Source organism: Sinocyclocheilus grahami, unplaced genomic scaffold, assembly GCF_001515645.1.
Source record: "Sinocyclocheilus grahami isolate Dianchi unplaced genomic scaffold, SAMN03320097.WGS_v1.1 scaffold739.1, whole genome shotgun sequence".
Taxonomy (NCBI): Eukaryota; Metazoa; Chordata; class Actinopteri; order Cypriniformes; family Cyprinidae; genus Sinocyclocheilus; species Sinocyclocheilus grahami.
In genome coordinates, this window is record NW_015505918.1 from 258,741 (window position 1) to 275,079 (window position 16,339).

The 16,339-nt window shown below is 37.9% G+C and overlaps 1 protein-coding gene across 1 annotated transcript; it reads right to left on the reverse strand.

Annotated features, from left to right (window-relative positions):
* Positions 1–6,528: 6,528 nt before the first annotated feature.
* Positions 6,529–15,983, reverse strand: LOC107560698 (beta-1,3-galactosyltransferase 2-like). Its single transcript, XM_016244945.1, has 2 exons — positions 15,319–15,983; positions 6,529–8,760 (listed from the first exon to the last, which is right to left on the reverse strand). Exon 2 carries the CDS (start codon positions 8,498–8,500, stop codon positions 7,187–7,189), a length of 1,314 nt encoding a protein of 437 aa, XP_016100431.1. The 5' UTR covers positions 8,501–8,760; positions 15,319–15,983; the 3' UTR covers positions 6,529–7,186.
* Positions 15,984–16,339: the final 356 nt, after the last annotated feature.

The following is a 16,339-nucleotide window of genomic DNA, read 5'->3' on the forward strand; positions in this document are numbered from 1 at the left end:
GAAAGCATTTTTGTGAATCCCGTGTTGAACTCCCCGAGAATTTTAAAAAAATTAATTTATTGCAGGGAACGGAAACATACGAAGAATAAGCATACGTCACATAATATCAACCACAAAAATAAAATGGACACAAATCACAAAAAGAATAAAATAAAAAATAAAGATAAGAGGGCCATCATCTAAAGAACTCCCCGAGATTAGAGAAGCAGTCGTCAGTAAAATGACGTGTTTGTGGGCGGGGCCAAGTTGTTCAGGCCAGCCAACGTAGAGCATAGGCACGCATTATGCAAATGTGTTACCCAATTGGGATTCGAATGACTAACGACTCGTTTCAGCTGTTCAGAGTCGATTCTTTAATTTGGGAGACAATAACTTTATTTATCGTGCACTTTCAGCTTTACAACTTTGCAGATCGTTTACATTCACAAACAGCTAGATTACACACTGCATGAAAGGCAATATTGGAAATGGCATAACAGGGGCACTTTAAAGAAGCACTTCCTAGTAGTTTACTGCAGTTACTTTTTTAGAAAATCATTAATTTTTAATGACATGTAGTGCATGACTGAACTTGTTTCAACTTTTCTCGATCCGGTTCCTGTGTTTCAGTTCTCAACAAGCTTAAGTGAAATCCCTCTTGAGTGCATAATGAAAGCTGTGGACATTAGAGGCCTTTTAAAGACCTCAAGGGAACCCCTGATGCCTTCCTCAAGTTCTGCACGACATACCAGACTGACATACTGGCTGTCTATCTGGTTATATTACACATGCTAGGGAAGCAGTCAACCCTGGAGTCTTGCTCCAGTTGACAGCTTGAATTTGTTGAGGGGTCTGCTGTTACCATGTGCACTCTAACGAACTGTGTTTCATGGGAAGTGAGATGTAAAGCTTTAAGACCCTCCAGCAATCAGGCAGCTTCTTTTTTTTTTTTTTTTTTTTTTAGATAAGTATGCTTTTCCAATGAAATAAATGACAGCTGAGAGTAGCAAGGGCTGTTCCTTTTGGGAATTTTCAAAGCAGAGCAGTCGAATGTATCAGAACGTTTCCTAGGAAAACATTAACATTGTGGGGATTTTCATTTATATGATTGTTAATGGCATTCTCAGAGAGTTTGAACTATTATGGTTATCTCAAGTTCACATTAATACTAAGCGTCATAAATTATGAATTCACTGTAAACAGAAATGGTCAGGGTTTGTCGCTTTGGCACAGACTCTGCAGACCACTAAATCAATCGATAGCGCAATAAAAAATTCATGCAAACTTGAAGTGTTTGAACCGCTGTGCCAACAAAATCTTTGAAATGTGAACCATTTTATGGCATATTTCTTGTTGTGGACTTTTAAGATGTGATTTTAATGTCATGAATGTGAGGAGATCTGTCAGGTTTTAATTAAACCGAGATAAAACAAAATAACTAAGATTCATTTTTAAGATATTTGCTGTTGCATAACCAACAGTCTTCAATGAAAATGCATGTCATAAATAAGGTTTGAGTCAGACTCAAATGAATATTTATTCAATATTTATGAATATTCAGTTTTTATGAATAATTAACAACTGACTGTGAAATATACAAGCCTTTTCATGTTGAAGTATGGATTTTTTCCACACACAAAAATGTATAAAAATTAAATGCCCATTTTTTAGAAGGAATTTTTAGTTAAAAACGTGCTATATAAGCTCATTTTAAAGCTATTATCATCTAATATCTTGAGCAAAATTGCTTCGGAGTTGGTGGATATGAGAAATTATACAAAGAAGCACACCCATTAATTGTGCTAATTTTAAATAATCTTTCGTTGATGAAGATCTCTTGCATGTTTGGTTTTGATAACACATGGTCCATGATAATTAGTTATACTCCATCACCCTGTCTATCTGGTGCTGGAATCAGGACATTGTGGAAGAGAGCCAATGTTTGGAATATTTACAACAAATGTCAGCCATCAGCCGTTGTTGACATTTGATGAAAAACAAAACAAACAAAAAAAATGAAATCAGTGTTAGCTTGTCATTGGGTTACAAAGGGTTCATATAGTGTGAATGATCCTCAGAGGCAACAAGCCATTTAGCCAGAAGTAACAAATGACCACTGGAGGCCAATATGTTGGATATAAAGCTTGTTTACAGTGTTTTAATAGATAAAGGGGTATGAGGATTATAAAGGATGGGCCTTTGTTGCCGCGTGCTATGTGGTCAAAAATAGCATTGGGGTCTGTTCCTCGTCAGCTTTTTCAAGAGCCTTTTATAGCAGTGCTGCTATCATGAAAGCAAGTCCTTCTCAGCTTCTACACCTCAAAACAGATCAACACATTGATTTTTCCATTCGGACATCTCCCGGAAAACATAGCCATTACTGCTCAGAGAAATTGTGCAGTGTTGTGCTCCTTAAAGGAGATGGTCTTAAGTGATGGTCTAGGACTATCTTTCCTCACTACAGTTCTACTTTGGCAAACATCCATGAGGAGAATGTTTTCAATCATGTCCAGAATGGAGAAGAATTGTATTTGTTTTGCACAAAAGTAATCCTGCATTGCTCAGTTCTCCTGTAGGTTATTCATCGTAATGAGGGAGTCAGTGGAAAATAAGAGTGTCCATTACAAAGAAAAGGAATAAAAAAAAAAAAATCTATATGAAATATGTGCCAAGTTCAGTGTCTACTCGTCATTGTTTAAAAAATGTTACAAATAACATTTGTAATATTTTTTTTTCTAAGACATAATAATAAAAAGATTATGCCAAACTACTTAAGCAGTTTTTATTTTTAAGAATTTAATTATTTTAATGAAGCTTTTATTCTGAGTTCAGGACAGTATCACCCTTTTCACTTTACGACCCCCCAAAATATCAAAATGAATATTTCTGAATGAATATTCATTGTGTAATTTTTTAATAAACCATTTAGACATTTAATAAACCAAAAAGAACATCATGTAATTGACTCCGATGTAGTATTCACAGGTTTTTATTCATATTTTTGCTGCCATTTGCTGTCTGAATGAACGTGTCTGAGCTAATGAGGAAAGTGGGTTTAGCTAAATTGATTGAAATTCTTCACAACGTTCTTAAACGTTAAATTTGACATGGTCTGGTAGCCTTGCAAGGAAAAAGTGCTCTACCTAATCCGATTTGCCGGATATTTCAGTTAAAAAGGTATGTTTACTTGCACAACAGATCTTGAAAACTTGGTTATTAAAAGACCACTCTATGTGATTTAACAGTGGTTGCTATTCAGTGGGTATAAAGGAGAGGTTTAGCGCCGTGTTGTACATGTCCCAACAATGATCCCCAATTCCTCACCTGTTTCCGCATGAAAGGCGCCAACAACTCAAAATCATAGACAGTGAAGCATGTGGGCTCAGGATAGGGCTGCACGAGTAATCGAATGTGATTGTCATGCGTATCTTGTCAGTAAAGCCGGTTCTGTGATTAGTAGTAAATCTCCAGCACGTGCGTTCAGATGGAGCAGCCTTTACTAAACAGAGCCATAGTTCACTGACAAGCTACACAAAATCGTGTTCATAATCGCAGTTGATTTAATCACGCGATTATGAAATCGGAGAAATCGTTCTGCGATTATGAAAGCTGTTTGCATAGCTTGTCAGTGAACTAAGGCTCTGTGTAGTAAATGCTGCTCCATCTGAAAGCACGTGAAAATACCACATTTAATAACATGTTTTTACTCCAAACTCACTTCATAACATCAGTTGAGTGTTTGAGATGATGTGGCTTCTTACACAGAATAAGGCACGCAACATATTTCATTATATTCTAAGCAGTGATAAAGGCTATGTCGATTAGTATTGCATTATTATATACTTTATTATAATACAAATTATAATAAGATGAACTCAGATAAACCATATATTGTCATAGTCGTGTGTTCATTGGTCACATTGAATTAATGAAAGCAGTTAAATCTTCTGTTTATTCAGCAACCGCTATAGGGATTTTCTGAGTTTCAGCGAGAGAGCGCCCTCTGGCCTTCGGATGGAGATTTACTGCTGATCACAGAACCATGCTTCACTGAAAGATAGGTATGACAACCGCAGCTTCTGCCTAATCGAGATTTATCGCCTTTGCGATTTAATTTCGATTAATCGTGCTGCCATAGCTCAGGAATTACCTTAAAGGGTACATCGCATGCCCATTTTCACAAGTTGGTATGATTCTTTAGGGTCTTCATGAAATGTCTGCAACATACTTTTACTTAGGCTTTTTGGGGATTTAAAAAAAGGAGTGAATGGATTTTTATTATTGTAGGGTGGTTGTGTTCACACACTGTAAGACACATTTATATGCAAATGCCATGCAAACGTGAATTTTGCATCCGATGTCATCTAAAAAATCTGCCAAAACTGTTTTAGACCTTAAAATATTGACAACACTTGAATAATTTGACTGAATTCGCTTTATATGTTTACATATCGAAAAATGACCACACAAAATTACACCCTACTGATTCAAAGAGAATTTCTCTTCTTCATTCTCATTGCTGTGCTATAAGCTTTTGGTACTATTGGGACATTCATCATACTCTGGTACCTGCTATATTTCTGGAAACACGTCTCTGGGTCTGGGCCTTCGGCGACCCACTCCATCATGGTGGACATCAGAGTTCTTTTCCCAGGTTCACTTTTCACACGTTTAGAGCAGCACAGGTTTTCAATACTGATCAGTCACAGTCTCTTTCCTGTTCATTCATCACTCACCCCCAGTTATTTTTTCCCCCGGTTTCTCTCTTTCTGGTAAATCTGTGGGACAAAGTGTTGTGGATGAAGTGTGCTAATCTTTCTCTGTGACTGCACGCGGCACGGCAGAATGAAAGATGCTTATGTTTGTTATATTCTCTTGCCCTTGGCCATGACTTTGATTCCTATTAATTGAGGGAGATAAATGCTTAACAACAGATGAGGATTTAACGGATTGCAATGCACTGGAATTGCAAGTTGCTGTGTGAATTGACTTCCATTTAGCAAGAACATAATTCTTAACAGATGGTTTTAGGGTCTAAAGCAACGAGGTCCTGGAAATCTCCAGATTCTCTGGAAAATTTGCATGGTTTGAGTGTTACATTGTCACATTTAAACTAGTGATTTATTTATAGTCCATATGATGCATTAAATGATCTGTTTTACAAAATATTTTAACAGATAAATGACTGCACTGAAATTCTCAAGTTATTGCAGTTCATAAACAAGTTTAGCACTTCTTATTTTTTGTTACTATATTTATATTAGGCAGAAGTGATGTGAAATCTCAAGAGCATGCAAGTAAAAGTTTTTCATTCCTACTCTAAAGTTCTTCAAAACAGTTATGTTTCTGTTGTTAAATTCTGTTTTTAGTATTTCTGGGTGGACATAAAACCAAACTTTCCAAGGACAAGTATAGGCCTAGAAATGAAATGACTCATTATGCCATAATAATTGTGAAACTTAGGGTGCTTATGATTTGTAAGAAGTAAACACATAAAATGATCTGTTTTACATGATACATCATTGATGACTGCATTATGAGATAAATGACATGCCAGTAAATTAAGTTACTGCAGTTCATAAACAAGTCTTTACCACTTCCTGTTACTATATTTATATAACAAAGAAGTGACATAAAAAAATTGTTCTATTCTTACTCTAAAGTAAAGTCCCGTCTTTTATCTTCAAAAGAGTTACGGTTTTATTGGTCAATGTCTGTTTTTTAACAAGTATAGGCCTGGAAATGAAGCAGCTGGTTTGTGCCACAATAATTGTTATATTGTGAAACTCAAGTGCTTATGATTTGTAAGAAGGGTACACTGAAATGTCTTCTGAGTCACCTGTAATTGATGCGCAAATTCTGCATCTAGCACTTATCGTAGTCACTCGAATATGTGGTTAATTAAAATTAGACTGACAAATGAGTAATGAAAATGATAAATAAACCCTTCAAATGTTGCCAGCGTCAATTTAATTGGATTACTCTCTGCTAATGTGTTGTGAAGCCCCCCTAGTAATTATATATTTTGACCCAGAGCAACATTATCTACTTTATCATTAACACATTAGTCTTCAGTTCCATCTGGGGACTGATTCTGGGATTTTTCAAGTCTCATTTTAATTTAATGAGTACATAATGGTGATTTGAATGTTGATATTTCTCCATAATGTTTTGAAATTTGCATGAATTATGCAAATTTTGACAAGTAAGACATTTTTAGTTTTGCAACTGAAGTGTGCAACTGTCTGTAAATGTCAATTAGAAGTTAATTATTATCAATAATGTTTATTTGATCAGATTTATAGTCTTTTGTCAGATTTATGCTGATGACAGTTTCATGGGGGTCACTGAGGTAACCAAAAATGCTTTCAACTTTTCATTGGCTATTTGTGAGTTATGACAATTTTATTGTATTTGTTTAGTGCAATGTGCCTGATCTATATAACTGCATTTTAAAATTGGGTTTCAGTTCTGGCTGAGTAACATATTATTTGGATAGTGTCATATTATTTGAATAACACTGGAAGAGACCACACCTCCGAGACAATATGCTTAAGAAATACATTTAATAAATAGTTTTAACTTGCCCTAATCAAGGGCAGACCTGTATATTTAGTCAATGTAAAGGTTTGAAAAATATTATTTGAATCTGACATCTATGATGCAATTCAATTCCATATATTATCTTTTACACATACTGTTTTTAATTTGGTTTGGTTATAGTAAACCATTTACAGGTTTTAGGTAGATAGAAAAATCAACATCATCTTAATGTCAGAGGTGGACATCATTGAGAATCAAATGTGTCACAGTACAGATACACCACCATATAATATTCCCGATTTTTTTCTTCTTTTGTATATATAAACAATGAGGATCTCAATAAAATTGGCCCTTAGTAATATCACTCGAACGTTAGCTTGAAGAGGATGTTCAGCAAACTCTTAATATGTCCTGGTTAATTGGCACCTGAAAATGGCGGGGTATTGCCATTGGATGGTTTTTGTTGTGCATGCTAGATATTGCACACGTAGATGTCTCTCACTTCCCTTTAAAAAGACAGGTTTACAATACATAACATCTCTCTGAAATTAAAAAAATAGTTTTAATCGACAATACCAAAAAACACTGTGCTGTTCCCTACCTCATAAACCGCTGAATTTTGCACATGCTGTGATAACACTACTGCACCCTGAGCCCTGGCTAATCACCGAAGACCTTCCCACTGCAATTTCCTATGGCGCGGCCGCCCGCTCTTATCTTTCGCCATGTTAAGGCAAGGATTGTGCTTGTTGCTTTGCAAGTGACTCCAGTATTTAATGAGTTCGTTGGGCTGGAACTGGTGAGAGGTGATCAAGTGACTGTATTTGCAGCTGGAGTACGACACTCTCCAGTGGTTGAAGAGAAACTCATTTGGTGGTGGCACTGGGTCGATCCGCAGTTTCGCCAGGCAGATTCCCACATACACATCCTCGAGGTGAAGGCGACGGATGCTCAACGAGGCATTGTAGATTTTCGCCGCCATGTCCCCCGAGAACACATAGCCCGTCCCGGAACAAAAGATAGGGTATCTCTCACTGGAATACAGCTCTGGTGGCATGTACCACTTACTGTCCTTGTTGCGGTTGGGAGCGTAGCCTCTCATTAGGTAGCCTGTGAAGTAATTCTGTCGAGGTGCCATGTTTGGCTTCAGCAGCTTTTGGACGAGATATTCTGTGTTGACAAACATGTCACTGTCCGTCTTCATGACATAGCGGGCGTGCGGGCAATAGCGAGCAACCCAGCTCATGCCCATAAGCGTCTTGATGGTAAGGTTGTAATAGGTGTCCAAGAAGTCCAGTTGGATGATGTCATGGTACTGCAAGCTCTCCTCCTCAATGGAGCTCTGAGGATACGCATTAGGTATCCTTCCCAACAGAAAGAGCCGCACGAACCCATAACCCATGACCATGCTCTCGTTGCCCCAGGTCTGTCTGATGGCGTTCCTTGCCTCCAACTGCCTTGGCTCTGCAGCAATTAGCAAAACCAGGAAGGGACTGCTTTCGTTGCACTTGTAGGGCTCATTAAGCAGCCAGTGATAAGGCTGGGCTGCCAGACGCCCTCCCACTCCCATTTCCCTGTGCAAGCTCTTGGTGTTGCTGTTAGTGCTCGAGTTGTTGCCACTCGGTGAGATCTCCAATCCCACAATCCCCTGGGCAGTGATCTCAGCCTGGTGAGAACTAAAATTGAAGTTAACAGACGGTTTGGGGAGCACATAACCATTGTCTTTCCAGAGGCTTCGCAGTGAGCTTTGGTTTCCCTTCGCACGCTCCTTGTGGGGGCGCAAACCCCGCATGGTGTAAACCAAGGGGTTGTCTCGCAACCAACTCCGGCCCTGCAGCAAATCCTGGTGGCAGTAGATGAGAAAGAGGGCGAAGAGTGAGGCCAGCGAGAGAAGGCCTGCTACATGTGTGCGGAAGAGGGACCGCTTGACATTCCAGGTCATCTTGATGGGGCAGCAGTGTCGCCGACGCCACTGCATGATGTAGAGTGGGGCTGCTTAGCAAAGCGCGGCGGTCACAACCAATCACATCAAACATGCGTTGCAAACAGCCTGAGGGTTATCTGAGCTGGCAGATGGGTGTGTTCAGGGCCGTAGGTGGACCTACGAGGGGGATGACAAACTGTTCATGAGAGTTGCAGGAATGCGTTTCTCTGACCCTCCCCAGTGACAGACGGTCATGCTTTGGGGCAGTTCCCTTCTGAAGGACGACTGCTTCCTCAGATTGATGTCTCTGCGATCTAAGAATGAGGAGAGAAAAACAATGAGTAATACTGAGTAGTGTCGCAGTACAATGGATAGCAGAAGATCTTAAATTTACATTCATGAGCCGTGTACTGCTACACTACTACATAGTAGTAATATTGTTGGTAAATGACATCACCTGCAAAATCATTGGTGATTTCCGAAACAACCAAGGTTTTTGACAACATAAATATTCTCTCTACACTAACGTTATGATTTTTCAGTCTCTTGCATTTGCGGTACATGGCAGCAATGTGGGGGAGATTGGTAATGGGGATCTCTGCATAGGGTTGGGTACCGAAACCCGGTACCAATATGGCACCGGTACCTATGTAACCGGCAGTGTTTCCACTGCCATGATTTTAGGGGGGCGGCCCGCCCCCCCAACGGCACCCCCCGCCCCTCTTGAAGGTCAAGTTAATTTTATTTAATTATATTTTCTCAATAGCGCCAGATCACAACAGACGTCATTTAAAGTTACATTTCCGATAGAACAGGTCTATACCTTGTTCTTTTATTAAACAAACTAAATAGCCTTATGTTATTTATCTTATTTACACGACAGCATGCCATTTAGGTCTCTACGTTATGGTCGCGCTCTCTGTATCACGCACAGTGGAGTTACACCTGATGCGCGCACACACACTCTCTCTCTCTCTCTCTCTCTCGCTCTCTCACACACACACACACACACACGTGAGCGCACACACAAGTGAGCACACTCCCCACTAGTATTTGTAAATATTAAGCCGCAAAACGACTATTTAAATATGAATTCTTCATGTCTGTGTTAATGAATGGCGCAGACGTGCGGTTTTGTTTACCACTTGTACTGAAGTGCGCGTGATGCTTGCGGTGATTTTAGCTCTGCCGTCTCACTAAATGAGGACATAAAATACATGAACAACATCTCCAGAACTGCAGAGAGTCACTTCATGAGCATTTGACCGTTTCATTTGAGTAAAACTATCCTCATATATACACACAGAAACGTAAAGGTATTAACGGCAACCCGTCAAAATAAATGTTCGGTTTAACTTGAAGGCATTGCGGCAGAAATATATTACTATTGTTCAGTAGAATGTACGTAATAGGCTGCTACTACTACTACTAAAATGATTAAAACCTTATTTTTAAGGAATAATCATACAATATTTCTTCAATGTTTTAATTGTAATATTAAATTACCTTTATTTTCCAAAAAATAAAATTTGTTTAATTATCGTTACTTAAAAGATAGATTAAATGAATATTTTATGCCTTAAAAATGTAAATACACAACACAGATTTTCTGAGCAAAAAATCATAAGGCTATTGTAAGTCAAATTAAACTTGTTTTTATGCTTTCAAATAATTAGACATGCTAAATCAGAATTTGGTAACAATAAAACATAAGGTAGGAAAAAATAAAACATTTCATAGGATGTTAAATTGTTTAATTTTCATGATTTTAATTAATTCTATATGCTTTTTGATTACATACAATTAATACAAATACAATTTAATTTAACCATTAAAAAGGAGTCCAGAAAAAAAAGCCTTTTTACTCCACAACACCAGTCAAATGCTTCCTTTTGTGATCTGATGAGGCTTCTTGTCACAGAATGAGGCAGACAATATGTTCTATATACTACTTTAAAAAGAATACCGTACATCGATTAGCAATAGATTATAAATTAGGGTGACCATACGTCCTCTTTTTAAACATACAAAAATGCGTCCGGCCGGGATTTCTTAATTGCCCAAAATGTCCTGGATTCTGCTGTTTTCTTAATCCCACTCCCACTGAATCTCTGACCATTGCCGCCTGCTCCCGCAACATGTGTTTCGCTCCCCCGATTTTCGTGTCCACTTCTTTAAACATTCTAATACTGTATATCATTTTGGCGCATCAGGGAGACCCTGGCAGGATGCGGTGTATTTAAATATTTTTGAATGAGCGGTTGCGCTGTTTACTTTCACTTTCGATTTCGCGATCACATGCACTGTGTAAAGGGAGCACATCTTCTGTTGAGCAGCAAATACTCCAGCATGGTCTTGTCAGTCATCTCTCCTTATTCTCGACCTGTGATCAGCTGACTCCGGTAGCTCTTGTTGGATGCAGGGTTGCCAAGTCGCATTTTTTCCACAGAATTGGGCTACTTTTAAACGGTTGCCATAGGTTGATTTTCCCAAGTGGGTTAAAGGTTTGAAATATTGCATAAATTACATTTGACTGAAATGCTTGTATTGAAACATTTTGCAATCTACCTATGATAAAACTTTCATGGACTTTTACATTAACTGTTCCCTCCTGGTGGAATGACCTGTCCAGCTTAATATTTTCAAGAAACGGCTGAAAACACATCTCTTTCATCTTCATTTGACCCTCTAACTCTAGCACTCTCTATTCTAATTTTATCTGCTTGTTTTTTTTTTACTAAAAAACTTGACCCTCTAACATTTGCACTCTCTATTCTATTTCTATTCTAATGGCCAATCCATCATTTTTGGGGGGGATTTTTTATTTATTTATTTTGAATAAGTATCGGTTCAGGCACCGTTTAGGCACCAGAACCATTTTAAAAGTATCGATTTGGCACCGGTATCGAAAAAACCCAAACGATACCCAACCCTATCTCTGCATATCATGAGCTAACCTTTACTGCCCTGCGTGAGAGTTTAAATTGCAGGTTTGCACAACATGGCATTCAGTGAGAACACTGCTGCCTCAGAGGCCCTTTAAGCCGCCTCCCCACCCAGATGCACTCTAACAGCCAGAGAGGGGAAGCATCCGTCAAAATGAATTTTCAGGCTCCAGCAAGCAGGGTTGCAGCATCCGCAGCCAGAAGCAGCAAGTGATAACAGCCCTCGCCTCTTATTCACCCTCCACCTTAAACTTATCAACACTGCACCAGAGGGAAAGGCCTCCCTGCCAGCAATTTTCTCTCTTAACCGTTGCTTTCTCACACTGGGGGTTATTAGATTCTAGAACCTCCTCCCAGTAACGGTGATCTAAAAATAGGAGAGAAATTATTACAAAGGTAAAACAGGAGTCTTGTTTTGTTCTGGTTTGTTTTGAGAGCGTCAAAGGAGGGAGTGCTTATAAATATTCTATGACAAATACAGCACAATTTGGTGTCCCATTTTTGAAAAACTTTTTTTTTTTAACGATACATTTTTTTTTACGAACAGCTATCCGACATAAAGCATTAACATACTATGACAAATAGGTAATTTTAATTAAATATCTGAATATAATTTAATCTTATCTATTAATTATCTAATTAGCAATAAATCATTATTTATCATCTTATTCCATTTTCTTATACAAATTGCAGTGTTGACTGCACTCATCAAGATCAACCATTCAACCCTGTTAACCAAGTTATTCTAAGAACATCAATATTTTTACATATTTTAATTATAACAAAAAATCATGTTCTTTTTTTAATTCATGGGAAATATATGCCTTAATTTAGACTATATCAAATAATGTATTGAAATCGTTCAGAAGTTTGTGGTTAAGATTTTTAAATGTTACATTTTAAATAAGTCTCTTATTTTCACCAAGGCTGCATTTATTTAATTAAAAATATATATTGTGAAACATTACTGCAATATGAAATAACTTTTTTTCTATTTTAATATAGTTTAAAATGTAATTTATTAATGTGATGGAAAAGCTGAATTTTCAGCATAATTACTCCAGTCTTCAGTGTCACATGATCCTTCAGAAATCATTTTAAAATGCTGATTTGCTGCTCAATAAATATTTCTTATTATTTCCAGTGCTTAAATAATTGTGCTGCTTAATATTATAGAGTAAACTTTTTTTCAGGATTATTTGATGATTATACAGAACATAATTTGAAATAGAAATGTTTTGTAACATTACACGTCTTAACAGTTACTGCTGGCAAATGTTATGCATCCTTGCTGAATAAATGTAAATAAATAAATAAATGACTGACTTCAAACTTTTTAATGGTAGTGTATGATTTGTGTTTATGTAATGTTTACTGGTTAAAAATAAAACCACACAAATTAGGGTTTTAAACTGTATTTGTACATGTCCCAAATATTAGTAACAGGGTTGCAAAAACTTCATATAACATAACATAACATAACATAACAACATACCACCACAGCTCAATTAACATTTAGTGTGACCTTCTGACTCCTTCCACTGACATTGTTGTAAAATAATTCTATGCCCTACTTCGTACCTATTTCGAGAGTGCCACACGCTATCCTTCAACCTACATCCTAAATGTTTGTCTCTGTGGATTGTTTCCCGTTTTGTTGCAACAGCTGGATCAGAGGATGATAACCTTTTCAACCAAATGTGCTCACCCAGCGTGGGCAATTACAGTAAGATGGAAAGAGGCTAAGCCTGGCTTTACTTTAAAGGTTAACACACTTCAGAACAGAGCGAATGAAATGCTCCAAAGGTTTCCATTGTCATCCATTTGATATCCTGTAATGAGAGCCTCACTAAAGAACGCTATGTACTGCACTCACTTTGGTGCTAGGTGTTTTTGTTTTTGCCAAAGTCACACACATGCTTGTTTGGAGGAATAAGAGAATACATAAATATTTATGTATTTGTTAACGACAGAGAGGAACTCACAAAATCAGCTGCTTTCATTTTATTTTTAAGCTATACCAGTTTTTGCTTCATACAGTTACGGAAATTAGGAGCGTGATGTGGCCACAGCGGTCAGCAATTAGAAGAGCAACATGAGACTATTACACTTCTAATAGGAAACACCTGCAAACAAAGTTAATTTGATGGTGATCAGCATAATTCAGCAATCAGTGTACCCTATAAAAATAAATGCAGGAGCTTTTTAATGCACAGCTCCCACAGGTTTTTGCTTAGGTTTTTTGAAAACAATTTCCCATAACCAATGCATTTTTGAGATGTTTCTACTGATTGTCCAAGTATCCATGTAAATTCTGGTTACAATTTAATAAGTGAAAGGGTAACATGTCTCTCAAATTTGCATTGACACCCATTTGCGAGCCTAATAAGATGAACAATTTGCCTTGCATATTATGTTTATGTAAAATGTGTAAAAATGTAAAAACATTTTCCCATAATTTGAGCATACTCCTTTCAACAAAAATAAATAAATAAATAATGGCCAAATCAATGAATTACTGATTTAAAAAAATCTGGATGACAAAAAAAAAATAAAAAATAGGGAGGGCAATAAGTGCAATGTACAATCATAACAAATGCACACAAGATTCAATCATTCTCCATATGTGCTAGTGATTCTCTCAGAAGGAATGATTAATTTGACATTGAGTGTCCCATTTGAAAACACTCATCATGGGTTCTGAATTTGCATGGTCACTGTTCATATCTTTGATGGTTGTGTTATATACTAGATATGACACCATATTTTTATGTTTGCTTAAACATATATGTAATACGGTGCTTACTGAGACACATCCAGGCCATGCTTGACATATAATTGCATTCATTACTCAAATGCCAGGGTCTCTATAAACCTCATTAAGAAGTTTGCGAACGTTCCTTTGAAAGGTGAGTTTAATGAATCACATATCGTGAGGATGAAGCTCAAAGCATTTTATTCTCAGAACATCTGTCATCCATAACTTGGACTGAGATGAACACCATCCCTCCAGTTCTGCTAAAAGAGAATTGTAGCCAAATTAACACACACACGGTGGAATAATTTGTACAAGACACTTGAAGCATGCCAGCATACATCTTGGCCCTTGCATACTTCAGCAGGTTGTTTCAGTTGTTTTTTTATGTCAATTTGGCTTATGTGACTAATGTGATGTTTCATCTCCCATGACAGCAAATAGGTTTGTTGATTCATGCACATTACTGTCACAGTCTGCCGACCTCTGTGCTGAACAACGTTACAGTCCTTTTAATGAACTGCAACATATTTGTTGCATTAATATTAATAAAATGGCCCTATTTAAAACTACATTTAGTCTTGATGCTAGTATTTGCATTTTACTCACAATGTTTTATTATCTGGGCAACTGAAAGAAAGACTTGACAGTAAATGCTTTGAGAGCATTGGGGGCCAAGTCCGACCTGGTCTTTTATAATATCACCACGGCTTAAAAGTGCTTTCGAGCACTATAGTGAGCAGTGGGTGGTGGTCAGTTTGCAAAAGTCCATGCCTCACTGCTCACAGATTAGCCAGATTTGGGGCACTTCTCCACATTTTCACCACCTGCATTTCCTGCAACATTTGTTTTTTTTATTGGTCGATATGCTATCAAATTAATATTGAAGACCCCAATGGGTGGAAATTTGTATTTGATATTTTTAAGACTCCTGGTGTGGACAGTGTTCAAGCATTTGATTCAAGTCTTCTGCATTGCCCTTTAAACATGTCCATTTAAACACTACTGTTTACACACAACTTAAGAGTCGAACTACAAACTGATCCATTTTCTTCCTCAGTATGCATTATGGGGTTTATAATTGAGATCGTTACCCTTAAAGGACAGCAAAGAGTAATTAGACTAAGGAAAAACAATATTATATTGAGATATCTATACATTATGAGACCTACCTCACTCTGTAACAGAGTGGAAAGATGCGCGGGCCGTCTGTCGACTCACACCACGCGCCATCATTCCCTCCAGCACTACCACAAAAAAACACACGTCTTCACTTCCTTCCTGCTACTCGCAAGAACTTAGTCTCATTTCTTCGTTTTCCATCTTCAATTGGTGAAGCCGAACCCCTCTTTCCATCTGTGAGGAGCTATTGTTGTCTGGCACTGTACACATTAGGCTTTATTTCCCATGAATTGTCTGTTGTACTATCACTGAGACAATACTTTCGCTCCTTCTTCAGTTAAAAACCGAATGCCTGTAATTTCGCAGCTAACATAAACAGCAGCGAGAGGCGGGAACGAAGAATTAAAAAAAAGAACTTCCAACGGTCACATTCTATGTCGCGCGTCTGCAGTCAAAATGAGGTACGTCCAGTAAAGTAACGGGGGGAAACAGCGGTGGAAAGAGAATAGGGTGGCTGTCGCAGATTCTTCCTGTCAGAATAACGGTAGCAAAAGGCTTCTCTGTGCCTGCTCTAACGGAACACAACCCTGAAGTGCAGTAGACGTTAGCGAATCCTCTCCTCTTCCTCAAATAACGGGAAGGAAAGCAGCTGTTGAAATGACGCCGTTTCTCTCTCTGACTGACTGAGCCCCTGCGACGTCACCGCCTACTTAAGGAGAATCCCACGTGATCCATTTATAATCACGCCCACTCCCCACAAACCCACACAGACCCTTCAGTCGCTGCGTCCGAGCGGAGTGAATGAACGAATTTAACTCGCCAAGGTTTGGCTGGTTAGCCTCAACAGTTAGCCCCTGCTGGTAGATGTCGCAACTACACCAATATGGGGCACAATAAGAATCTGTCTCCATTGATGCCGTTCACAACTAGCCGTTTATTCTGACGAAACAAATTTTTTTTTTGCAAGGAACATTGGTAGTATGTAATTATATTATAGTAAATGTTTTGCCAGTGACCGAGTGTTTTTAAAAAAAAAATTTTAGTTTGAAACGTGAAATGAACTTGTTCATT